This window comes from Rhinolophus ferrumequinum, chromosome 12 (assembly GCF_004115265.2).
Source record: "Rhinolophus ferrumequinum isolate MPI-CBG mRhiFer1 chromosome 12, mRhiFer1_v1.p, whole genome shotgun sequence".
In the NCBI taxonomy this organism is placed as follows: domain Eukaryota; kingdom Metazoa; phylum Chordata; class Mammalia; order Chiroptera; family Rhinolophidae; genus Rhinolophus; species Rhinolophus ferrumequinum.
The window spans coordinates 73612669-73640618 of NC_046295.1; the positions used below are offsets into that span (position 1 = coordinate 73612669).

At 44.0% G+C, this 27950-nt stretch overlaps 1 protein-coding gene across 7 annotated transcripts in view; it reads right to left on the minus strand.

The window, feature by feature from the left end:
- The window catches only part of DENND1A (DENN domain containing 1A), a 468543-nt gene that overhangs the window by 158946 nt on the left and 281647 nt on the right, over positions 1 to 27950 (minus strand). For all 7 annotated transcript variants that reach the window (XM_033123052.1, XM_033123054.1, XM_033123055.1 and 4 more), the window contains one exon: positions 17130 to 17231. In XM_033123052.1, coding sequence (XP_032978943.1) covers positions 17130 to 17231 — 102 coding nt within the window. The remainder of the gene's footprint in view (positions 1 to 17129; positions 17232 to 27950) is intronic.

Consider the following 27950-nt stretch of genomic DNA (forward strand, 5'->3'; position numbering starts at 1 on the left):
TCGGGAGTATTTTCAAAGAAGGGTTTTCTCCCCCATACTTCTGGCAGCTTAGGTTTAAAGGTCAGATTTAAACTATCACCATGTTTCACAATGCAATCTGTGCAGTGCCGCGTAATGAAATGGTTCAGTAAAGGTGCTTGTGGAAATTCTTTTAATTAGGTCTAAGGCTTTTCAGTTGTCAACATGAATAAACCAAGAACCATTCTCTTGCAAATACAATGCACAAAATAAAAATGTAAGTTACCTTTGAAAAAATAGATATGCACTTGGAAAAGGAAGTTATATGTGGTTTTTTTTTTACAATATACGCTCTATCAATGAAAAAAAAAACACCTAGATCTTTCAACAACAAAATGGACTGCAAATCAAAAGTAAAGGAGTTGCTCTATTTCTAACAAACCAGGACACTATGCCTGGTTCTAATGAAATGTATTTGGAAGAAGACTCAAGTAAATCACAACTAAAAATGTTTATCTTCGTGAGCAAAAGCCACCTTTCCATTTAACTATAATTAATTCCATAGATCAGTGGTATTTCAGTCAGCCATGTGAATGTCCTATAATGACTCCTGCAAATTGAATGTTATCTATTAAAAATGCACCAAAATGCACTTTTGCCCTCAGCACCACTATCTGAGGCCTAAAAGATGAGCATATCACAGCAGGAACATCCAGACTCTTGCTTTTCAAAGCTGTGTTGACAAACTGAACTACTTAGATTTGGAATTTTTAGCTGTCAGTTCAAAGCTGAATCTAGGGATTGAAATATGCAAAATGAAAACTGCAAGAAAATGGTTGGTTGCTTGGGGAAAGATGGACTGTATTTGCATTGAACTCTGATGGAAAAATCAAAACTAAATAAAGGACTCCAATCACCACCAGTTCAGATTTAGATGGATACAAAGTTGTTCACAAAAACCAATTGGCCTAAGGCTTGCCTTGAAATGGGAGAACTTCAATGGAGCAATGGCAGCACGTAACAAAATTGTATAGTAAATCAATGTACAACACCCAACAAAGACTATGTCGATTTACTCTGGGCTCCAACAGACCTGAGTTCAAATCCTGCCCGGGCTGCTGTTGTTAGCTGGATGCCTTTAGGCAAATTATTTAACCTCTTCATCTATGAAAAGGGGGTAAAGCAACCCCCCCTTTTTTGTAAGATTATTATGTAGATTAAATGTCAAGATTTTTGAAGCATCAAGCGCAGTGGCTGGCACACAGTAGGAGCCTAATAGATGGTGACTATTCTTCCACATTACCCCAACTCCAAAGCCCAAACTACCCAAGGCATTATTTTAGCATAAAAAGAATAATGGACTCACAATTAACATTTTCTAGGGCATCAATTACTGAAATGTCACTCCTCATGCTAAGCCTAGTGGGTTTATTTAGTGACCCAAACTCGGTGTGTATTTGGGTGTTAATGAAGTGCTTGGTGTTTACAAAGATAAAAGCGGGATTTGTCTCAGCAACAATCTGGGCTGAATGGATATAGATTTCCATGCTTAGGGATTCGGCCAGGCCGGATCCCTTGTGGATCACAGGGATACATCCACACAGAGTGAGATATCTCCCAAGGGGATCTGGGCATCTCCACCTCCTCAGGGAGAAAAAACTCCAGGAAAGGGTGGTGGGAAGTGTGTATAATAGATGTGTTTCACAGTGTCCCCGCTGCGATGAACAACTTGATCCACTTACAGTTCCAAACACATGATGCATAAAAGAGCTGACAGAAATTCAATTCTTCAAAGAAAAGCATCTGCTCTCTAGTGGGAACGGCCAAATATTAAGCAGTTTTAAGGCAGGGCAAAGACCTAGAGGAGCATACTTCATTATCTAGATAGCCAGAGTAAAGAAATGCTGAGGATTACAAACGAACGAAAAAGTAGCCGAGATTCCAAGCATTAATTACCCGGAGTAAAATGATTCAAGTTAAATCTTTGTTACAACAAATATTAAACCCAGCTGTGTTTATGTAGCAGTTGTGAAAAAGAAGGAAAAAAAAGAAATCCGTGTACAATATCTGTGAGCTCTGCCAGTTAATTGAATTTGCTGGCAGCACTTCCTCTACCACGAGCCAAACATCCTCAAAGATAAAATGTAGCTTTTAAACAGACCTGGGGAAAACGGAATCAAGAAATTTCAACCAATAAAACACAACTCTTTACTGGTATAAAAGTAAAGTAAAATTCAGTAATGAAAGGAAGGAAGTCTCTTAAACATTTACTGCATTCCAAAGCTGGGAGCTGCGGTTTATTGCTGAGGTCTCTTCTGATGTCCCACAGCGCCCCTGCTCCTGCGTCTTTAATGAAGTCCCATAAACCTCCATCAAATCCTCGATTGTTGACAAATCATACACACACACACTCCGGGCAAGCCCCACTGGCCCGTGATGCTCCTTTCCTTCCTGTCTGAAATTACTAAGTCATGGAGTGGACACTGCCACGGAGAGGGGTCCATCGTAGAACAGAGACCTACAGGTAATCCCTTAGATGGGCGACGGATGAAAGACGGGCTACCTGTGATAGGTGAGACTGGTAGGAATTCTCTTCAATCAACTGTCGCCTGACCCCAGTCCAGTATCAGTAGTTTGGGGTGAGGGGAAGCTTTGGCCAGATTCTACGAACTGGAGAAGCAACAGGAGACCGGATCCCCCACTTACACTCAGTCTGGGACTCAGTGTGGCGCAGGTCTTACCACATCACTCTCTGTCTTAATTATGCTAGTCAATCCCCCACTGCCCCAAAAATGAAGTCCACACTTGTTTTTATGACAGAAGGCCATTCCCAATCTGCTGCCTCCTGTCTACTTCTCTGGTCTCATCTTTTCTCTCTCCCAACCACACACCCTAGGTTCCAGCTGGACTAGACTATTAATCCCTGCCCAAACACATGCGCTTTCGTTCACACCTCCAGCCTCCATTCATTCCATTCCCGCCTCCCAGTATGTTCATCTCTCCTTTTCCAGGAACAGTGATTGTTGGCTACACATCTCCACGTTCCTTAGGCCCAACACACTGAACCTACATCCAAAAAACTCTGGCTGGGTAAGTCATCTCCATTCCTGAACTGCCTATAGAGCTGCCATTTGGGACACTGGACCAGAGTGTCTGGGGGCTCCTGTGGACGGAAGCGAAGCTGCTGGTGTGAAGTTAAGTGCGGAGCAGAGCAGCTGGGGATGTGACAGGACAGGCTGGCAGCGAACGGATTATGAGGGACCATATTATGGAGCTTGAATTTCACCCAGAAGAAAATGAGGAGCCATTAGAGGGTTTTCAGTTGAAGAGTGATATTCATGTTTCAGAATATGCCGTCGTTTACAACAAGCGAATGGTCTGGGATTGGAGAAGTGGAGGTAAGACTGGCGTTTCAGCCCTCCATTAGCTCTTCTACCAACCGCCTGTGACCCCACTGAGAATAAGATCCATGTCTTAATCATCTCTGCATCCATTATACCCAACGTAAAGCATGAACATAGTAGGTGTTCAGGAAATGCCTGAGCGTTGTTTGTTTGTTTCTTTTTTTCCAGCTTTATTAAGGGATAATTGAAAAACTGTATATATTTAAAGTATACAATGTGATTAATTGGTATACATATCCGTTATGAAATAATTATCACAATTAATCTAATTAACATATCCATCACTTCACATAGTTATCTTTCTTGTGCGCCTGAGAACACTTAAGATCTACTCTCTCAGCAAATATCAAGTACGCAATACAGTATTATGAACTAGAGTCACCATGTGGTGTGTTACATCCTCAGAACATATTCGTATTATAACTGGAATTTTGTACCCTTTGACCAACATCTCCCCATAGGAAATGCCTGTTGAACAAATAAACATTCTGTCAGAGAATGCTAACAATATATGCTTCCACGCGGCAGAAGGAATCCTAAGTCTACAGGCCTGTACACAGAGATTTACGTAAGATACTCAGCAGTCAGAGCCTGCCCGTCTCCTCCCAGTCAGCAGTTTAAATTCCTACTGACATTTTAAGAATAGTTCTTTTGCAAAGTTTACTATTACTTTAGACATTTTGCAGAAGGACAGATTGCTTAGGCCAGACAGCCTGTGAAGTCTGCTCTGTAAGTCTGCTTTGCTTTTGGGCTCAAAAGCATTGCTGACTCATGAGTTACAATGGCACATCAGCTCCTGCGGGGCCCTGTGGCAGCACCCCTAGAGTCTATGAGGACTTCAGAGGAGAGGCAGCAAGCGGACTCTGGGCTTACTTGAATCCGGGCCCTTCGGCGCCAGTTTTGCCTTTGGACTTCCAAAGACAGTCCGCTACATGATATAGCCCGATTTGAATGTAATAAGAACCAGCCCAGGCCTAAGGCCACAATTAAACAGGACAGAGTCATTCATTCACTAAACACTTACTGAGTATGCGCTATGTACTGAACTCTGGGGTAGACAGAAACATGAAGGAGGAAGAGTTTTTAGTTCCTACCCTAGAGGGGTTTGAAGAGAGGACACAGACAAAAACAATTCCGCCATCACATGACTCGCGCTGTAACAGAAGGCTGTGCCCCGTGCTTTGAGGATACAAAGGACAGAGCAATTAACCACTGAGGAAGGGTTAAGGGAGACCCGACTTTAGAAGGACTAGAGAGCTGATGGAGTTAGAAGAGACTGAGGCACGGAGTGCAGTTAGAAAGCCACTGCCAGCTTTCTGGCTTCATAGCACGGAGAGAAGTACGAGTCAAAGGACTTGCTGGCCCTAACACAGGAGACTGAAACAGCCACACATGCACACACTTGCAATGAGAAAAATGAATATTACATGAATTTTAAATAATGTTCAAAAGTAGATGCTAACTCTCGTATTACTGATAAAAGTGAAAACCGGTATGGATTTTGTGGGGGAGGTGGTGGTATGGTATTTAAAAGTATGTACCAAGAGCCTTAAAGTTTTACATACCCGTGATTCAGAAATTCTACTTGTGGGAATTCATGGAATTCAAGTAAATGATGTAGAGATTGAGTTACAAATCTGTCCATCACACAGCTGCAGAGGATTGGTCAAATAAATATATTATGGTGTGTATTCATGCAGTGGCATGGTAGTTCACACATTAAGAGGTATGAATTTTAATTAAAACGGTCACAATACATCGATGGCTTTCTATTTTTTTTACTGTGATGCAGAGTAATGAACGTACAATACTTTGTAAACCAGTATACATATATTATGCAGTTAACTAAAAATTTTCATAAATTGAATCTTCCCCGTATTATATGTGATGCACTCTGATATTTTTTTTCCTCCATTTAAAAAAATGCTTTGTGACCCACTAAATTGATTTTATGGTTTCACTAATAGGTGACTACGTACAATTTGAAGAAATCCATTTTTAAGTTGTAAAGTAAGATCCCAATGGTATTTACTAATCATGGCCAACGAGTCAAAATGCTTGGCCCGCAATATACCCAGTAAATTGTAGCTGTAATGTGCACTCAATTTCTCCTGTCTTTCTTGAAAAAGGGAATTCTGATCTTCAGGGATCTTTGCTTTTCCAGACACTTGTACAAAGTAGAGAGACAGATGTTTAATAAATAAATGAGTGAATAAATAAATGAGTTTTCCACAGTCAAGTGTTCCAACCAGGTTGCACACGTGGCTCATTCATTCATTCATTCGCTCTCCAGACATCCACTGAACGAACGCACACAGTGCCAGGGCTGAGTTCACACTGTGTGGAGTCCAAATGCTGGGGGGTAGGGGGACAAGAGTTAGTAAATGAGCAACGCGATATCGTAACTGGTATAAAAGCAGTACAGGTAAAGGGATGTGGAAACCTAGAGGAGGGAGTGTCAAACGGTGGGATCATCACAGAAGTGACATTTGAGGAACGTCCTACATAAGGAATAGGCTTCTGCCAGGGTGTGTGCACCAGAGGGAACAGCACGGAAAGCAGCATGGAGGTAGGGAAGAGCATAAGGCACCGGAAAATGGGACCGTTCTCCACAAGGCCGACAACTGACGTGATGGCACGTGAGGCCGAGAGGCTGCCTGCGGTCAGTGTCCAGCTTGTGAAGACGCCGGAGGCCACGCGGAAGGACTGGCAGCGCCCCGGGCCCGGTGCACGATGGGTCCTTGTCCGCGCTAGCTGTCTTCCCTTGCCTTCTCCCCTTTCTCACACTGATAGTCAGAGCTCAGTGTGCCTTCTCTCTCTCTTTACGTGCTTAGAAACCTCTTGGATAGCCCTCAAAAATTCCACCCAGGAAGAACAAGAAGTTTAAGTGGTTTAAAATGCATCATTGAATCATCTGTGATCTTTTTATTCGAAGAATAGAGAGAAGACAGAGAAGCGATGGTCCTGAAAACATACAAAAACCGTAAAGACTAAAGCCAAGACATTCAAGTATCTCAGGAGAGGTGGAAAGATGGTAATTTTCCCTGCCATAAAACTGGTAATAAATATCACAAAAAATTTGGAAAACACAAGAAAAAAATGTTAACCCATAACTTTACCATCCTAATGCACCACTGTTGGTAATTGGGAAGTTCTTTTAAAAATCCTTTACTTCTGTGTATCTGGCTGTTTTTCTCCATGATAGTCGTAGTAGAGATATCACTGCATTGTCTGCTTTTTCCACTCAATTGCATCTTTAGCATTTCCTATGTTGTCCACATTCTTCATAACCATCATTTTTCATGGCCGTAAAGAACACGCCATTGAATAACAGTGGGATAGGTTATCCTAATCACTCCCCCTAATTTTGGATATTAAGGTTGCTTCCAACTTTGGTTAACAGAAACAATGCTATTTGGTTAGATGGCTTTCTTCATTTGGAAGTATTTGCCAGAAAAGAACTTTAAAAGTAGAATTATTAGATCAAAAAGGAATACCTATTTTAATGTCTTATTAAATATACCATAAAAGAAACATGTTTTAAAAGAAAACCAATCTTATAGAAAGCATGAAGTAAAAGAGAGAGTAAGCAGACAGTAAAGGCGCGGGCACGTGCACACACACACACACACACACACACACCTGTAAATTTCAGTCCAAAGACTATTAGAAGCCGTTAGAAATCTTGCTCCCAGTGCTAAAGTGTGGAATGTCCACGTCACTGGAACCTGGAAGAGTCTGAACTCCCTTTTACGAAGCTTTCTAACGGCTCTACACTCTCCACTGGCTTACACTTAGCAGTCTTGAAGGAACAATAGCTGTTCTTTACATTTTAGGAGGGAAACAGATGAAGAGTGCTTGGTTAAATGGCTGCAGAGGGAGGGGATGTTATATTTCTGTTCTCAGCATCCACGTGGGCTGAGGTAAAGACGAAGCCTGTAAACAAGCCTTTAGATCAATAGAAGATGAACTATTCTGGCCATATTGCTCCTCTAGCATCCACAGCTAAGGAACAATACAACGCTGTCAGTGAAAACAATACATCTGCAAGTTTCATGGAACCCAGAGAAGTAGAACAGCATTAGCCTTGCAATTCTCACTTTTTTTAAGATAGAAAAAGCTAACTGAGATAAGATAACAGAATTTAAGACTGAATTGTCTACGTACCTCACAGAAAGCCAGAGCCACCCTGCCTCCAAAGCGTCCCCTTACCCACGTTCACAGATCATGTGAAACTCAGCAGAGCTGTTCTGAAACCTACTCAATATTGGAACCTCCTTTCAAAGTTAATTTCCAAGACCTCTTCTTTTCAAACCTTAACTGTATGAAGCCATAACTTACATACAATAGAATGTATACATTTAAAGAGCACAGTTCGGTGAGTTCTGACTAATGCACACATCTGTGTAACCACTGCAACCCCACAACCAAGAAAGAGAACATTTCCTTCAGCCCAAAATGTTCCTTGGGGCCCTTGTCAGTCATTTCCTGCCTCCACTCCAGCCCAAGGCAACCTCGGATCTGCTCTCATCCACTACTAATCTAGCTTTCTGTCTTTTAGAATTTTACAAAAATGAAACCAAACAGCATTTTCTTATGTGTCTGGCTTCTTTTGCTCAGTGTAATGTATTTAAGATTCACCCAAATTGTTTTGTGTATCACAAGCCTGTTACAATGGAATACTGACTCAGGAATAAAAAATAAGGGCTCTAACATTGTTTATTCCTCTACCAGCTGACAGAGATTAGGGTTGCTTCCAGGTAGCGTTTACTCTGAATAAAGCTGCCATAAACATTCGCGTGCAAACCTGTTTGGATGCATTTTTTTCATTTCTCTGGGATAAACTCCTAGGAGTGGGGTTGTTGGATTATATGGTAGGTGTAAGATGAACTTCACAGAAAGCTGCCAAACTGTCTTCCAAAGTGGTTTTACCATTTTATGCTCCCATAATCAGTGATGAGAGTACCAGGTCAGTTGTGCCACATCCTTTCCAACACTTGGTATTGTCAGTCTCTAAAACATTTTTAAAGTCAGGTTTACTGACGTATGAGTTACATATAGTAAAATTTACCGCTTTCAGTGATGAGTTCCGTGAATTTTGAAAGATGCATATAGCCATGTCCCCATCACCCCAAGCTCCTGACAACCACTCATGTGATTTCTATCTCTTCACGTTTTGTCTATTCCAGAATATCATATAAATGAATTCTTTCACTTAGCATAATGTGCGATTCACCCATTTTGTGGGACAGATCAATAGTTTCTTTTTATTGCTGAGTAGTATTCCATTTTATAGGCATATCACTGCATTTATACCTTCACCAGTTAAAGGACATTTGGATTGTTTCCAGTTTTTGGTGATTACAAACAAAGCTGCTAAAAACATTCACATACAGGTGTTTGTATATATAAGTTTTCGTTTTCTTGAGTGAATACCTAGGAGTGGGATTGCTTGGTCTCATAGTAAACATGTCTAATATATACACTTATAAGAACTGTATAGTCTTTTTATTTTAGCCATACCAGTGGGTATACAGTGGCCCCTCAGTGTGAGAATTAATTTGCACCCTCACGGAGCATCTTTCCATGTGCTTATTGGCCATTTGAATATCTTTTATGGTTGAGGTTCGCTTCAAGTCTTTTGCACACACTTTTTAATTGTGCCGTCTTCTTATTATTGAATTTAAGGATTCTTTATAGATTCTGGATAAAAGTCCTTTTGCAGATATATGTCTTGAAGTATTTTCTCTTGGTCTGTGGTTTGTCTCTTCATTTTTTGTAATGGTGTCCTTTGAAGAGCGTAAGTTTTTACCCTTCGTGAGGTTCAATTTCTCTTGTTTTCTTTTATGGTGTGCACTTTTTGTTTCTTATCTAAGAACTCTTTCTTACCCCATGAAGATTTTCTCCTACAGTCTCTTCTGTTTATTTTATAGTTTTTGCTTCTATGTTTAGGTCTATAATCCATTTTAAACCAATATTTGCATGAGGTGAAAGTCAAGATTCATTTTTTCCCATATGGATATATTCAAATATTCCTGTAGCATTTGTTGAAAAATATTTTCTTTTCTCTATTGAATTACTTAGGCTACTTGTTGAAAATTAATTGACCATTTACGTGTAGATCTAATTCTGAGCCGTTCATTCTGTTCTACTGAACTGTATGTCTAACTACACTGTCTATCTACATATACCGTAACTTTATAGTAAATCTTAAAAGTGGGTAATTTACGTTCTGCAACTTTGTTCTGTTTCAACATTGTCTTGGCTATTCTACATCTTTCGCATATTCATAGATATTTTAGAATCAGCTCATCAAGTTTATTACTATTTTTCCTTCTAAAGCTATCTGGAATGTTGGTTGGGATTACACTGAATTTATAGATTAATTAAGGGAAAATTAACATCTTAAAAATATTGAGTCTTCTAATCCAAAACATGGGATATCTCTCCATTTGTTTGGGTCTTTTAAATTTTTTTCAGAAACGTTTTATAGCTTTCAGTATGCAAATCTTGCACATATTTTGGTAAATTTATTCCTAAGTATTTCGTATTTAGTATGCTATTTTAAATGGCACTTTAAAAATGTCCTTTCCAATTGCACATTACTAGCATACAGAAATACATTTGATTTTTGGGTACTGCCCTTGACCCTTGCTAACTTCATTTATGAGAGTCCTTAGGATTTTCCGTATATATGATCATGTTGTCTGGATGAAGACACTTTTCCCCCTTTTTTCTAATCTTTAAGGCTTTTATTTCTTTTTCTTGTCTTAGTGAACTGGTTAGAACCTCCAGTACAATGCTGAATAGAAATGGGAAGAGCAGACATCCTTTGTCGTTCTCATTCACAGAGGGAAAGCATTCAGTCTTTCACCATTAAGTAGTTTTTGTTAGCTGTAGGTTCCTAGATGCTCTTTATCACAACGAAGATACCTAGTTTGTGAAGAGCTTCTATCATGAACAAGTGTTGAATTTTTCCTAAAACACATTTTTCCTTATGTTTTGATATAGTTTTCCTTTTTTAGTTTGTTGATATGGTAAATCACACTGATTGATTTTCAAATATTTAACCATCCTTTATTCATTTAATCATGATGTATTATCCTTTTTATACCAGGAATGCCAAAAAAAAGTACCCATTTTAAGAAATGTTATCTATGTACTACGTTTTGAAGTTGAATTGAATTACGGTAGCAATGGGTAGTATGATGTTCGCTTAAAAGATGGTGCTACTCAAATGAATACTAGCATCATTCGTTGTTTTACAATTTTAATATAGTTTTTTCCTTCTTAAAGTATGTGTACTTTTTTTGGCATCCTCTGTGTATTGCTGGATTCAATTTGTTAATATTTTGTTCAAGATATTTACATCTGTATTTATGAAGTATATTAGTCGATAGTTTTCTTGTAAATTCTTTGTTTGATTTCCATGTCAGGGTAATGCTGATCTCATAAAATAAGGTGGGAAGTGTTCCTTTCTCCTCGTTTTTTTGGAAAAGTTAGATTACATTAGTTCTTCCATAAATGTACAATAGAATTAACTGATGAACTATCTGGGCCTGGAGTTTTCTTTGTGAGAATGTTTTGATTACAAATTAGATTTCCTTAATAGAAACAGGACTATTTTTCTATTTTCTATTTCTTCTTGAGTCATTTTCTGTAATTTGTGTATTTTAAGGAATTTGTTAATTTCATCTAATTTATCAAAATTATAGGAATAAAGTTGCTCATAACACTCCCTTATTTCCTTTTCTCTTTCCTTTTGTTTTTTTAAAAAATATACCTTTTGTTTTGAAATATTTTGATTTACAGAAAAGTAGCAAAAATAATATAGAGAGGATCCATATAGTCTTCTCCCAGTTTCAGTTTCTCTTAATATATCTTATATTATCATATTTGTCAAAACTAAGAAACCAACATTGGTACATTATTATTAACTAAACTCCAAACTGTATTGTGATTTCACCAGTTTTCCTATTAAGGTCCTTTTTCTCCCCTAGGATCCAACCCAATTCCACATTGCATTTGGTTGTCATGCTGTCTTGGTCTCCTTTGGTCTGTGACAGGTCCTCAGTCTTTCTTATGTTTTTTATGACCTTACCAGTTTTGAGAAGTACTGGTCACGTATTTTATAGAATGCTCCTAAATTTGGGCTTATCTGCAGTTTCTGCCGTGATTTGACTGGGATTTTGGGAAGAATAGCAGAGAGGTGAGGGATCCTTCTCATTGCATCATATCAGAGTTACGTGACAGGCACGACATCACTGGTGATGTTATACTCGGCAGCTTGATTAGGTAGGGTCTGCCATTTTTCCACCACAGTTACTCACGTCTGGCACTCTTCACTTCTTATTGTCCAAGGTGCTCTGTGGTATCCTTTTTCTTCCATCTGAAGAATGTCCTCGAACGTTTCTTGTAGGTCTGCTGACAATTTCTCTCACTTTTTATTTTTCTGAAAAAGTCTTACTTTTGCCTTCATTTGTGAAGGATATTGTCACAGGACATAACATTCTAGCTTGGTAAAATTTACCTTTATTATTCTAAAAATATCATTCCATTATCTGTGGCTGTGTAGTTTCTTACAAGAAGTCTTCTGCCATTACTTCTTTCTCTTATATAATGTCTCTTTTTCTCTAGCTAATTTGAAGCTTTTCTTTTTTATCACTGATATTGAGTAATTTCATGATGTATCCTTTGTGTGGCTTTGTTTGGTTCATTATGCTTGAGGTTTATTGAGCTTCTCGTAACTCTGATTTAATCATTTTCGTCCAAAAAAATAATTGGCTATAATCTCTTTAAATGTATATATTTTTTGACTTTCCCCACCTTGCTCTCCTTCTGGGACTCAAATTACATGAATATTATTAGTCCTCTGGATATAGGGCTATGGGTCCTGAAGCCTCTGTTAATCTTTTCCGGTTTTTTTTCCTTTTTCTGCTTCACACTGGCTAGTTTTCATGGGTATGTCTTCAAGTTCAGTGACCTTTTAAGCTGTGGTGTCTAACATCCTTTTAATCGTATCAGTGAAGTTTTCATCCCAGGTATTTTTCACCTCTAGCTGTTCCCTTTCATTCTTTTCGTATTTCTCTCTTCATTAAGTTCAGGTCTTCCTTTAAATTCATGAATATATTTATAAACTTTATAATGTCTATCACAAAGTCCTTGTCTGCTAATTCTATCACGTCTGTCATTTCTGAGTTTGTTTCTATTGACTAATTTTCCTCTTGGTTATGGGTTACATTTTTCTGATTCTCAACATGTCTAGTACATTTTTGACAGGATGCTAGTTACTGTGAATGCTGTGTTGTTGAATATTGGATTTTGTTGTCTTCTTTTAAAGAGGGTTGAAGTTTATTTTGACAGGAGGTTGAATTTCTCACATATCAGGTTGATCCTTTCAAGGCTTTTTGTTTTTTAAGAAACAATTTTGTTTAAAACTTTTTATTGAAGTTTAGTAATAAAAAACTGAAAATACAAATGTCATTTGTGTTCAGCTTCATGAATTCTTGCCCACCAAAGTGGCACTGAGATTAAAAAAATCGACACATTACCAGTATCCCCAAAGCCCTCTCCTATGCTCCTCAAGGCTTGATTTTAAGCTGTGAGGGCAGGACTAAAGTAGGATAATCCTGACTCGAGAGCTAATTGAGCGTACTACCAAGGCATGGTGCTGGGGTCTCAGGTGATTGTCCCGAGTGATCAACAAGATCTCTTTATCCTGGCTGGTCGGAACCTGGATGATTCCTAGTCTGTGAGCTACACCCTAAATGTGGGCAGATCAGTCAGTCGTCAGCAGATTAGTTAAGAGGACCCAGTCAGATTTCTGGAGCTCGTTTGCGGAGTAGCTCCCTCCTGTCTGGTACCCTGATCCACACATTTAAACCACCTCTCCCTCAAACTCAGATTTCTAACCCCTCAACTCAGCAAGACGGCTGCGCTTTGCTGGGGATCCCACACCTCGCCCAGGATCCAGAAAAATGCCTCAAGGCAGAAAGCCTGGGGGATCACAGGTCTCACCTCATTTGCTTCCTTTCTCTCACGGGTCATACTCCTGTACTACCTGTTGTCTAATATGTGAAAAACAGTTGTTTTCCTATTTGTCCTGAGTTTCAGTTATTATTGTCGGGGGGAGAAATCTAGCTCCAATTATTCCATCATGGCTAGAAGCAGAACAAAGGCCTCTTTTAATAAAATTTCCAGCACGGATGCCATGTTTTGCAAGATTTCATCTACCAAAATAACCCAATCCATATGTCCCCTCCATCCTTCCATCTATCTATTCAGTGGCTGCTAGATCCCTGGGAAACAAAGATGAATAAAACTTGATTCCTGCCCTCAAAGAACTCATAATTAAAGGGGAAAGCCAGAAATGTGTAATAAATGATCGCTGGATGATCAGTATAATTATACAAGCAATATAAAGGGCTGTGGGGACGGACACAGAGAAAGATATGGTTAAATCTACTTGGAGAGGTCAGGGACGGTTTTTATAGCCTGAAGTTTAGAGTTACGTCTTGAAGAATGAGTGAAAGATTGACAGATGGGGCAGGGCATTTGGGACAAAAGAAACTCTGTATGCAACGTATGAAGTTATGAAACAACATAGAAGCTTGGGAGAAATACTACTGGTTCCAAACACCTATAACATAGGGTTTGAAGCAAGGAGGGGAGAAAGCTCAAGCTACGGAAAGAAACAGGAGGGTCATATCTTGGACCTTGAATCCCAAGCTAGTCTTCATTTGCATCCGTAATTCATCACCAGTAACTACAATCTATCGCGCTCATCGGACGTGTTTTACATACATTATATACATTACATTTAATTCTCACAACAGCCTATGAGGAAACCAAGGCTCAGAGAGCTTAAGTAATTTTGGCCAACATCACATGGCTAGTAAGTGACGGAGCCAAGATTTAAACACAAGTCTCTGTAATTCTGAAGCCGGCAAAAGGAACTTGCTGCAGGTACTGGGAAGTTACGGAAGGATTTTTTATCTTTATACAGGTTTAAAAAATTATATTCATTGATGAAATGGTTTTAAGCAGGAGGGAAATACAGTTCACTTTATGTTGTAAGAAGGTCACTCTGGTGCATGAGGGAGAAGGGCTGGAGTCCCAAGAGCCAGTTCAGAGGCTGCTGGTAACAGCAGGAAAGAAAGGAGAGCTCGATCAGGTGGCGTTTAGGAGGGATGGAGAAGAAGAGGACTGGAGAATGTGGAAGCAGCAGAATCTGTCCGACACAGTCAACGAGCAGCTTCGGCAAAAGGCAAGATTAGGAGGTCACCTGTGGTTAGGCCGATGCGGATACACTGCAAGGACTTGGTCCCGTGCGAGATGCAGGGGATTCGAAGCTGGGCAGGGCGTGGCTTCTCCTCTCAAGGACTCAACAGCTCACACAGACTTATAGAATCAAACCTATGGATTCCACTGAAACACATTAAGTCCCCACGGACCACATTCCCTTCCGTGACTATCTCTGGAATCTCTAAGGCTGGAAACCACGGCTATAGAACATTCTCAACCCTGCCACAAACGAGCTTGGAAACGAGGAGGTGCTCTTCATGCACAAGCTGAGGACTGTTAGCGAACGAACTGTCCTCTCACCCTGGCTGTAATTATTAACAACGATTTTACTAAAAACAAATGCGGGTGCCGTTTACTGAACGCTGACAACACGTGAGCACTGCGTAAAGCGTCTGGCGGGCGTGGCCATCTCACTTATTTGCCACAACAATCCTAGTAATAGGCCCCGTACCCTCTTTTCAAGACGGGAAGCTGAGGCTGAGAGGGAAAATAACATGCCCTAGTGACTTTGGTTCTTTGAGGCTATTTCGTTGATCATTTCAAAGGCATCTTGGAACGTGCCATCTTCAGGAATCTTTCATTACCCTCCCCCAAATTTTGACCCCTGGACCCTTCTGTGCCTGATTCCTCCTTCCACTGTGGCCTCCATTTTGGTATACTGTGATAGATATGTAATTGACACATCTGCTTCTCCTACTGGGACGTGCTCTTTGAAGGAGGGCCTAGGTTGGCTGCATTTCTGTACCCCACGCCCAGCATGGGGACAGAGCGCTGCAGAGGGGACCAGTCAGCTGACTCCATGGTTTCTGAGCCCCCAGCCACTCATCCGGGGCTGCCCCAGGCTCCTGGCTGCTCCTTGCACATGATATGTCTCAGGCTCACTTACCACATTCACTTAGCAGTTACAAGGTCCATACCTAAGACACCTGTGGCTTAAAAGAAGCGCTTTGCCACTGAAAGGGAACTGGGGTAGCAGTCCTTAGACCAAAGGGACTCAAATTATGGTCAGGAGGCCCTAAGGTACCAACCACGTACCCTGTTGGGACATGATGGGAAGCAAACCTCACAGTGTCTGGTACTTTTATCTTTCCTACTTCGGACCTCTCTGCATCAGCGTGGGCATCAGTAGACATGGAGAGGAAGCAGCACAGGCTTTGGTGTTGTCCAGACTGGCATTCCAAGCTCAGCTCTGCCTCAGCCGGGCTGTAAGGTCTGTGCTCTCTGAGGTCCTTTTCTCCCTGTGAAAAGGACAGCACCTGCTCCGTAGCACTGTGAGGCTAACTGAATGCGATCGTGAATGCAGAAAGCACCTAGAGAGGCAGTGGGGCGGGTGGCTCTGTAGAGTGACAGAGTTGGGTTCACTTCTTGGCTCCCCCTCTTTCTAGTTCTGGGTAAAGTGGGAATAAGAAAAATACCTTCCTTAGAGTGTGTGAAGAGGAAATGAGAGGTCATTGACAAATGCTTAGTACAATGCTTAGCATACAGGAAGTCAATGAATGGTAGCCATTGTTTAATTATGCTACAAATGGAACATCTTTACAGAGCACAAATGACACCCTCAAAATCTCACAGTGAGTTATGCGCAGAGGAGTATGAATCCTTGCTGCAAGCCATTCACCAGCAAACAGCAGTCCCTTCCAGACAGTGGACCCCCGGTGCCACCAGGACTCCTGGCAGGGCCACGGCCACGACACAAACCCTGTCCCACCTCAGCAGCACACTCCTCCATCTGGAAGTCAGAAGAACTCTACAGATGTTCTTGCAGGCAGAACCAGGGAGATCAAACCGGAAACATCGAAACCGTTTCCCAGCGAGCCCAATCCTCCTCATTCACGGGGACAATGGGGGACATGGGTCTGCTTCCAACAGCCGCCAAGAGGCAGCTCTGAGGAGCATCACGAGACAGGGATGAGGTCACGTGTTAGCCTGGCAAATGCGGCAGCCAGTAGCTTTTTGCTAACTAGAGACCACGTCCTGTCTAGACCTGAGGTACAAAGAAAGAGGTAGGGGACATGAAGCCACCTTCAGAGCACTGCCAGGAGATACCCTGCTAAGTGGGAAAATGGATGTTTGATGATGGTCCAGGAAAAAAAATGTAGGTTTGAAGTGTCCCAAATCCCTCACACAGAAAGCCCTTGCGCCTACCTCTGGGGACGCTGTGCTGGGGTGGGACGGCAAGACCCCCCAAGCTGCCCCGGAAAGGGGAGCTGTCTAGGCCCTGGGACTCTTCACAGCCTTTCAGATGAAAGTTCTGAGAGCAAAAGAAAGCCTAAAAAGTGTACCACCTCCCAACTTTCTTCACTGGGACAAAGGTTCCCAAGAGATCAGAGAAACAGTGTCTTTCTTCGGCCGGAGGAAAGCCATCGCCATCTCCCTTTCCTTTTCCCACAGGGGCACGTCACATTCGCCCCACCACATGCACTCCCAGGACTCAGAACCCCACAGGCTCATCTCATTACCCACCACGTCATTCGGGAGGCTCTGGAGGTCGTCAAAGGGTGTCTCCAGGGTGTTGGTGTCCACATTCAGGATCACGACGTCATCCAGGGCCATGTTTCTTACTTTCTGCAAATAAAAAAAAATTCCAAAGGAGAAAGTCATTGAAGTATCACAAGACACCAGTACTTCCCCTGGTCTTCTCTGGGGTAGGGAGTAAGGAAAAACAGCTGACAAAGGCTTACTCTGGGGCAGGCCCCCTGCTAGGTGGTTCACATTTGTGAGGCTATTTCACTGTCACAAAAAGACTCTGTGAGCTTGTATGATCACTCCCAAGCCCCAGGAGAGGAAAGGGTTCCACAGAGATTAAGTTAATGTGCCCAGGTCACAAAGCTAGGAAGAGAGGTCTTTATACCCCAGGGTTATTTTTCCCCCTATATTTTCCCAATTTTTAAAATAGAAGCTGAGATCTAAAGCTCCGGCCCCAGGACTTCTGATATACAGAGAGGCTCTCACGACATCTGCCTCTCATTTACTGAAGGCTACTTGCCCATCTCTCTGTTGGCTCTTGTCATTCTTGGGTACGGAATATGGTGTATGGCCGAGGGGGTAACATTTCTCTTAAACCTTAAGTGAGAAGGTCATGCTTTCAACTTGGTTCCATCTTCCATGGAAATCCAGCTGGTAAGTCAGGGCTCAGAGGCTGTGGCCATAAGCCATGATCCTACTGGTACAGAAATGGGAGTCTTGTGCTGACGAGGTGCTCATGTTTGGTGAAGGGAAGAAGGGATAAAGGAATGATATGGAAAAAGAAGAGCCCACCGCCTGGCAGCAACTCTCCAGTCTGTGGAAGTACAAGGTTGTGTGTAGCCTGAGTTTTCAATTTTTAATCACACTATTTACCCACTGCTAGAATCCATCTCCGTTTTTCTCCTGCCTATCCACCACTCCCAATCTCATTCAATACTCCTACCCCCTCACAGATCTAAGCTCATTTTTTTTAAGAATGGTCTTTATTTCGTCGTGCACTGGTTAAGTAGAAAGATCCTATTGATGTAAAAGAGCATATCATGCCCGGGCAAAAGGCATAAAATGGGACATAGGGTCACCCTATATGTAAGGGACCAATTTCATTACTGGCCACAATTTGGAGCTACCACGTATGACTGTGTAAGCATGCATTGCCCAAGGATGTCCAGCCAGCCAAGCTGGGGCTGAAAACTGCCAATCTATGTGTCTGTCGAGTGGCATCAGTAGGGAGAGGTCCTGGTAGGAGGGAGGAGACGTCTTTTCTGATTTCCCCGAGAGCGGGCACTGTGTGCGAGAGGAGCTGGACGTCCCGATGGCTGCTACGCTGAGTCCGAGAATGCCTTGGAAATGGGTAACAAGTACCATGTACTGGTGCTTATTCTACACTTCACTTACTTTCAGTCATTCAGTTCTTATCAAACACTCATTTCATGCAACTTGTGGAAAATGAGGCACAGACAGGTAAGCTGAAGGGCGGAGGTAACACACACCGGCCGCCTGCACAGCCCACGCTCTCTGCACAGCACCACCATCCCCCTCGTCACCAGACACCCTCAGTGAGACTGCGCTCCATGCAGCCCGTGTCACTGAGCCCCAGCACCCCTGTGCCTGCCTGCCTGCCTCCCTTGCTGGGGTGTGGGCCCCTTCAGGGGCTCACCTGTGTGGCTCACCGCTGCATAACAACCAGCACCGACAAATGACTGGCACTTGGCAAGTGCTCGTTCACTTTGGTCCACGCTTATTGTCACACACTCCAGCCTCTAGGACACAACTTGGTACATAAGTAAACATTTCCAGATTCCTCCCAGCAGGGGGCTGGAGCCATGCTGGTCAGAAACTTCCTAAGGTTGGAGTAACACTCCAGAGGACAGACTCCTGGAGCCCGTCCACCTAACAAGCCCGGAGCCTCCGACTTCTTCAGGCCCCCCGGGCTTGTCCACAAACCTATCAATTGGTAAACTTTTACTAACTGCCCACAGAGGAACCGCCTCCTCCTCAGTTTATTCTCCCTCCCAACCCAACTCATATTAACTGACTCCCTTACTTACAGGGTAAAATGCGATCGGTAAACAGCGTTGATAGTAATGCGTATCACTAGTGTTTCACAAAGCACAACTTCCATTTTACAGATGGGAACATTAAGACGCATGGCAAACTGCCCAGGGCTCCTTGGCTGCCTCCCTTAGCAATCAACAGGTTAAATACCTAGCAGTGTGCCAGCAGGAAGTTACAAAAATGGCCTCAGTGACAATCGTTTTCACTTCTGTCACACTTCAGAGCTCACACAGCACATTCCCACAGATTCTTTCAATTTCAGCAAGGTAGCTACAGGTGAGGTAGCACCATTCCCATTTCAGAGGTTGGAAACTGAGGCTCAGAGAGGTGAAGTGGCTTCCCCAAGGTTATGTGGCTACTCTGGGGCTTCTTCATCTATAAAATCAAGAGAATAACTGTGACCTCCCTCCTGACTCCATTTCCCCTGGGCTGCTATGAGGATCAGTGGTGAGACGTGCACAGCGCTGAGCTAGAGCAGGGGCTTACAAACAGCAGCGACTACGCTTATGATACACGCACCATCCACGGCCAGTCAGAAAGCTGTAATGGCAAGAATCCTCTGGCCCCTTCTTGTTAACTGACTGCGGGGCTCTCATTTCAGAAACAGAATCAGAGAAGGGACCATGAGGGGCTCAGCCACAACTCAGCCGGGGACTCGAGGACGAGGCTGAGTGCTGCTGCACCGCAGAATCTCCTTCTGACTTTCCAAAATCTCCAAACAGAAGTGGGTCGGGGGTCCAGCCGCTGGAGAGAGGCCTCAGCGGCTGAGAGGGTGCAGTGAGCGGAGCAGACCTGGCGTTGTTTCCGTGTTCCCAGGGGGTCAGCAGCACAGATCAGCCCTGGTGGGCTCCCCAGGCAGGGCTGGGACAGGCCTTAGATTCCTCCCACTCTGGACTAGACAACTTGCTGGTGGAGCTGTGTGGAGTGTTTACTTTTCCAACAATGGCACAGGCTGAAGAAGAGGAGAAAACCTGGCCCTTTTCTCAGACTTGGCAGGCCAGAGTCCCCTTAGTAACCAAAATGCCCAAGCACCAAGCTCCAGGCAGGAGCTGGGGCTGCACAGTTTCCTCTCACAGGACAATCTGCCCTCCCGTGGCAAGGCCTCTTCCAAAGGCTCTGGCGTGGACTCAAGGGCCTTTCTGAAGCTCAGTGTCCCCAGGGAAAGAATCAGAGGCCAGCTCAGCCAGATGGGGCCTCATCCCTAAGGGGCTCAAGGAAACACGCGAATGAAAGAGGCGAAAACAAAAACAAAACCCCCAAAAATCTCACACTGGGGGTGAAGGTGGGAAGTGCTGCTGGGGAAGGAAATGGGACAGTTATTGGGTGCCAGGTCCTTTAATCCTGCCCATGCTCTGAGAGAGACCCTATTATCTCCATGGGAAGGAGGAGGAAATGAGGCTCAGAGAGGTCAAACAGACGGCCCCAAATCACACAGCTAGTGGGTGGCAGAGCTGCCTTCTGAATCCAGTCTGATTCAAAAGCCTAACTCTTTGTGAAGATGTCCCCAAACCAATGCTCAGACTTCAGAACAAGTTCCTAGGTAGCGCATGCCATTATAGTAACCCTCTCAGGACCTGCTTTCTCTTTGCTGTTTGTATCATAACAACTACATATGCCTACTGTAAAAAAATGTGGAAGACAGAAAAGTCCAAGAAGGAGATGATGGTTGCCCTCATCCCTCCATTTGGAGAGAACGTTTTGCTGTTTCCTTCCATATCCCTCCTCCCCAATCCCTCCTTTTAAAAGAACAGGTGAAACAATTCTAATGTTTCTTTCTGATTTCCTCATTTATTACCATATAAGCAATGCTCCACTTCATTAAGAGAGCTGTAAAGATCATTACTAATTGTTACAAAATGTTTCACTTCATGGAAACAAACCCAACCAAGCCCCTTCTGTTGGCTGCTATTTCCAGTTGTTAAGAAATTATTACATGTAATATTGTCATGAAATCTGTAGGCACAAAGCCTCGTGCTTCAGGATGGATTCCTAGAAGTGGAATTTACTTTCCACTTCTTAAAAAAGTGTCCCTCTCAAAGTCGACTTTGAGAAAGATAGCTTTACTTCCAATTATTTTAAAGTCATTTTACCCACAGCTTGTGTTTCCTACTCCAAGTGAAGAAAAATCAGCAAAGACACGAGCAGATGTCAAAATAGTCCTCCAAAAAGCCTACCCAATTAAAACACTTACTAGTCCCACAGCACACCGAGACGGCTCTCCGGTAGCCTGTCCCACCAACACATTCCCTCTCTTTTTAGTTACAACATATGCCAAAGCTCCTGCCAGCTGCAAACCGTCCCCTCACCAGACTCTATAGGCTTTTTCTCAGAATGAAAAAAAATGAAAATACTGACATGCACACTGGCTTTCCAAATGGCATTTCTTGCACAGAGAAATACATAAAAATGGCATCTTCCCATAAATATTGTTAATCAAAAATGTCTTTCTCTTTATGCTTTGTCACAGACAGACTTAGCCTGACCCCTATCTTTCAGGACAGGGAAGGGAACAATCATAGTAGGGGAGGTGGTGAGGGGCAGCCCAGAGGATAGGGGCTCCAATATGATGTCACCCCTGGATTGCCCCTTACCTCGTGGGTTGCCTGAGGCAATTCACTCACCCTTCTAAATAGTCCAGGTTTTCGTCTGTAACGTGGGCATCATGACAAGACCCACCTCACAGAGCTGTGAGGATACGTGAGTATATGTAAAGGACTTCACACGATTCCCCGGACATTCATAATTGGCACTCTACCAACAGTGGCTCTCCTGCCTGCCTGTCCCCTCTCCGGCGAAGGTTCCTGAGAACTCAGCCGAGCCTCGCTAACCTCACTCCAGAGCCTGAGGCAGCAGGAAGTTTGCCTTTCCCTGTGCTCCCCTCTGGTTATTCCTGCAACCACAGTCACAAGTCAATCTAGCTATTTATACAAGTATTCCATTCCTCCCCTAGTCTGTGGGCTTCTTGGGGTCACCAGACAGATGTCTGTACTCTCAGCCTGTACCCCAAAGCAGGCAATTCCTGGATGGATGGATGGATGGATGGATGGATGAATGAACGAGACAGTACAGCATACAGGCGAAGAGCACAGCATCAGGAAGCTAGTCGTCTGAGTTCTAACCCTGCTCCACTTCTGTGTAAACTTGGGCCTCTCACTTAATCTCTCTGTGCCTCAGTTTCCTCCTCTGTAAACTGGGGGTGATAACAGTGCCTACCTCACAGGCTGGTTATGAGGATGAAATGGGTTAACATTTTTAAAGTACCCAGAGTGGTGCCTGGCACATGAGCAGCTCAAGATAAGCATTTGTTAAATAAAAAGGAACGCTCTTTTGAGAGTGATGGGATTACTCTCTATCTTTATTGTGGAGGTGGTGGTTTCATGAACGTATAAAACTGTCAAATTTCATTGAGTCATACACTGTAAGTGGATGGTTTGCTGTATATAAATTACACCTCAATGAAGTTGATAAACACATCACTAGGTCCAGAACATAGAATAAAATCACAATAGACTGTAAAAAATAACAATGCATCAATGATGGTGAATGAATGCTACACGACAAGATAATTTTTCCCAACGTACATGCTGATTTGCAGCTGTGTTTGGCTCCCTGGCTTCTTCCTTTTTTTGTCTAGCCCAGGACTTCTTTTTTTAACTTTGTTTTTCACTATGTCCTCTTAGGATAAAACATAAAAATCCACTGCCCCTAGAGATTCTGATATACTTCCCTACACAAAAATGGGGTCCATTTGAGAATCACTCTACTGTAGCCAAGAAGGCTTTATGAAGCCTTACTTTTTAAAGCTGGTTGTATGGAAACCGTGGGTTTCCCCCCTAATATATAAAAGACCAGCTACACTTGTTCAAACCACACCAGTCTGCCACCCAGATTGGGGGTGATCTTGCCTGTCCAGGGAAAGGATTGGGCAGCCAGTGAGAAAAGAAAGGTAGGACTTAAAACCATATCATAAAATGAAGAGCGAGGGTTTATACTGGCAATGTCATCTGGAGGAACCATGGTGGTCAGGAGCACATGGTGCCCCCCGGCTGAGGAAGCCGAGGGCTGGAGAAGGAGGATGGAAGCTGGTCCTCTACCTGGAGGAGCAGGGACCCAGCTTGACCGACCTCTGTGCCCTCAGCTGAGTGCTGGGCTCGCTGTCTCGCTGTGGGTCAGTGAAGGGGCATGCAAGGAGTAAATGAGCCAGCACACAGTCAGTCTTTTCTGTTGTCCTTCCACCAGGACCATCGTCAGGGCAGAGCCCAGCCCTCTGTCTCTGCATCTCCAGTGCCCAGTGACATGCCTGGCATAGGGCGGATGCTCAGTAATTGGAAAATGAATGAAACACCGTGGCGGGATCCACTCTACTGGGCGGCAGGGCTGACAGCAGATGTCCATGTCAGTCCGAATGGACGTCAGCCCCACGGAAGCAGACTGGAGCATGCTCAAGGAAGTGCGATGGGAGTAACAGTAATGACGGCAGTGAGAACAATCAGGTAAGATTCTCAGGACTCATTAGTGCAGAATTAATTCACAGTTGACACAGAGGGTAAGAGAGGAGTTAACATGGTGGTTAAGATGACCATGGGTTCTGGAACGAGCCAGCCAGATTCAGGGCCTGCCTCTGCTACTGGGTAACCTCGGCAAGTTCTCGGCTTCCGAGCCTGTTTTCTTACCTATAAAATGAGGACAGTGCTACCGACTGCAGAGCTGTGTTGTGAGGGTTCAGTGAGATAATATGGGTAACGGCTTTAACACACTGCCTGACTGCGGTAGGTGAGCAAAATGGAGGCTATAAAGAAGCGAGTTTCTACCCTTGCAGTTTCAAAGTTACATCAATGAAATGGATTAGCGTTCCAAAGACTGTAAGAATGTAAACCCCTGATTTCAGACCAAACGTTGCTTTAAACTGCCACCAACTAGCATTCTCTTCCTGGCTATGTCTCAGGAGCACGTGCCAGCGTCTCAGTCCCAGCTCTGCCAGTTACTACGGTGCCACCTTCCGCAAACCCTTTTACTTCCCTGCACCTCAGTTTCCTCATCTATTTAATGAGATTAAAATAGTACTGATAACCCAGGATAATGGTTACCCTTGGGTCCGAGGAAGGATGACTACAAGGCGGCCCGAAGGCTTCTGGGGAGGTGGTGATATTTTGTTTCCTGATCTGCTGGTGGTTACACGGGTGTGCCTGCCTTGCTGTACACTTAGGATGAGTGCATGTGCCCCTATACACCTCGTATTTCAGTAAAATGTTGACAAAATAAGTGGTACAAACTTCACCAGACTGATATGTGATTAGATGATACATGTATGTACTTAGGATAGAAGTCTGGTATAGAACAAGCGCTGGTATGAACTATCATTACTATGAAAAACAATATAGCAATAATCCTGATATAAAGGATTCAATCTAGAATATTTTCACTGTGAGAACATTTGTTTGCAAAGGCAGACACCTCCAGGACACATCGCTTCTTCAATCTGCCCTGTGCCCTCTCTAGGGAAGGGCCCAGTGCCACCACTCTTGGCGCCTTCTGAGCGACACCTGCTTTGCTTTGGGACAGCAGCAGGAGCATGACTCAGCTGGACTGGGCTTTGGATTTTACCTTCTTCAACGTCTACTCACAGGACCCAGGGCAGGCTGTTTAAACCTGGTAGAATGTCAGTTTCTCTACCAATAAAATGGGGCTATAACACAATGCTATATAGAACTGTGAGAGGATTAAGCAAAAAGAAAAAACGAGGAGTATTTCTTTTGCCCCCCTGTGGCCATGTTCCCATGTGCCCCAGGCGCTGGTCTTGGCCGCAGGCACACCTTCTCCCTGCAGGAGTGACCCCTCGGCCTGTAAGCAGGCTCTTCGCTGATGCCCAGCCAGCTCCTGAGACAGCACCTCTGAGACCAGCAACCAGGCCACCAAGCACAGGGGACGTCCGGTCCCGACCGACTTCCTGCAAGGACACTTTGCTTCAAGAGGACATAGCACCCTCTTGAACCGGCACCATCACACCCACAAAATGCTTTGTTTTGGCTCAAAGAAAGTCCCGTGTTCACCCCTCTATGAGAAAGGGAACAACTGATACGGCTCTGACATTATACTTTATGTCTCCCTTAAGTCTGACTTCTCAGCAGATTTTTTTCCAGTTTTGAAAGGTAGATATGGTTAAAACTAAACCAAAAATTACATCTTCATAGCTTGTTAATCCAAACTTTATCCTAACCGACTGACTGCCGCTGGGCTTCACGCTAACCTCATGTTAACCTCTTAGGCTAAATACAGTCCTGGCTGTGGGATGCACCGAGCCACAGCTGGCTTTCCAGGGGGCCGCACAGCCAGGAGCTGGGTCGCAAACTGTGCCCATCATCGCGCTGGCTCTCACAACAAAATGAGAGCTACTCGCTGACACGCTCTTCCCACGGCCCAACCCTCCACACGTATCATTGAATGTAGGGCCCACGACACCCCTGTGGGGAGACAAGGAAACTGGGCGTCAGACAGGTAAAAGAGCATGTCCCTCTGGCTTCCAGGCTGTGGAGCTAAACACCGAACCAGCTGAACACCAACACCTTTGTATTGCCCAACTCATGGTACTAATTGCTCTGACATATTGTTTCCATCAGCAGACTGAGTAACTGTAACGCAATGGACGTTTGTTCCGCACCAACAGAAGAATAGCGCCGTTTAGGAGCTTGGTGGTTGGCCCAGACCTCATTAAAATTCCAGGGGAGAGGGTTTCCTACAGAATATCAGACCCATTCGATGGGTGATAAAACTGAGGCTGAAGAGATGAAATGGTTTGCCCATGTTCTTACAACTGGTGTTTGTCAGAGAAAGGATTTGAATCTGGGTTGCCACTGTTCTTTCTACTATACAGCACATATCAAATGTGCTCAAATGCATGCGCATATATATGAGTAGCACATAACAAAGAACAGCATGGTGGCCTCCTAGGAGGAAAGGAAAGAGAAATAAGAGGGAAAGTGGAAAGGACAGGAAGAGGAAAGGCAAATATTCAGGGAGTCTAAACTCTTTATTCCCTCCTGAAATCTCGATACACGGAGGGAAAAGTGACATTTCCCTGCCCTTCCTCAGGCCCCAAAGGTCACCGAGCTGCCAAGCAGTTGATAAACGTAGTGGTTTTTCTTTGGAGCCAGGAGTCACTGATTTGCTCCTTCCTGCTCCGCAAAATTAAAAATCTAAGCCCGACAGTTCAGAGGACCCCTGAAAACACCGCTGGAATTTCCCAGCGTGCTTTAAACAGAAACAGAAGCTTGGCAGGGGAGGGAAGTGCTGTAAGCACCTCACAGGTCAGGCCGAATCCACTCCTCACAAGGTAATAAGCACTGACTCGTCATTAACAAATCCAGAGATTTCCAATGCAGGTCAGCAAAGGGGCTGTTTCTCCTTTCCTGACCATCCATCCACTGGAATTCATTCATTCACTCATTTGGTCAGTCATGCATCAGTCACTCACTCATGTCAACTTTACGCTACGTGGTAAGGACAGTGAGATGATGACAACATAATCCTTAAACTCAAGAGGCTTCCTGCCTACTTGTGTGAGGGCATGGATGGGGACTGGTGGGGAAATGAGAACCAATCCACCTAAGACAGGGCACAGGCGTATGCAGTAGGAAAGACCCCATTCTGGTGGAAGACCTCCGTTCACATGGAGCCTGTCAGGTCCCCTCGCCTGGCAGGTCCTGGGCTCGGGGTCAGGAAATCCCAAGGTTAGTGCCCTGGCTCACTCACTCATTCACTCACTAGCTGGGGGGCTTCAGACAAGGCACTTCACCTCCTTGAGCATCAGCTTCCTTCCCTGAGAGATGGGCTTCATGATCCTAAGCTTCGCATTGTTGAGACTACAGCAGTGACATGTTTCGCCGAGGGCCAGCCAGTCTCCTTCAGAGAGCTCTGTGCTGCCAGCTCCCCTGGGGGCTCAGCTCACCACACGTCCAGCCAGCACAGCCTCACCATCCAGCCCCTCCCTGCCCTCAGAACGGAGGCACCAGCCCGTGGACACCTCTGAGTCTGCTGGTGCTTTGCTTCCGACTGGAGCACCTTCTCCACTGCGGGAGACTCCACTTCCCCATGCGTAAAAAGAGGACGAGGAAGGTGTGACACCTTTCACCGCTGCTGCAGAGCACAGAAGAGAGATGAGGTGGCAGAGCACTTGGTAAGATGTGAAGGTGGCCCAGACATAAAGCGCCGGGGTTATCTCCATGCTGCAAGACCCTTCCTCACTACTCCCGCTGCCACGGCAAGCTGCCTTCTCCGGCCCTAAGTCAGGTCCAGTGGCTACATGCACGTGGGCCTTTGATTAAAACTCATTCAGTGGTATTTCTCATTGTTTCATGAATACCTGTCTACTTCCCTTAAAATAACTGTTTTAACATTACTATATGCACATATACTGCACTCATGCTTACCATCGTCATCTATAAAGTACCGCAGACTTTTTAAATAGGATATTTTTAAATATATTATTTCATCTGTCCTCAAAGCAACCGCATGGAACAGATATTATCATCCCATTGTACAGAAGAGAAAACTGAAGCTCTTGCCCCAGGTCCCATAGTAATAACAGAGCTAGGACTTGAGCTTTGGACTGCCGGGCCCCAAAGCCTGGACCCTTGTTCCCTCTACTTTCCTGGCTCAGCAAATACTGAGGACACTGACCAGGTCACAGGTGTCTCTTATAAAAACCTTCATGGGTAGACTTGTCAGAGGGTAGACACAGAATAGCAAATAGACCTTAAAAGCAGG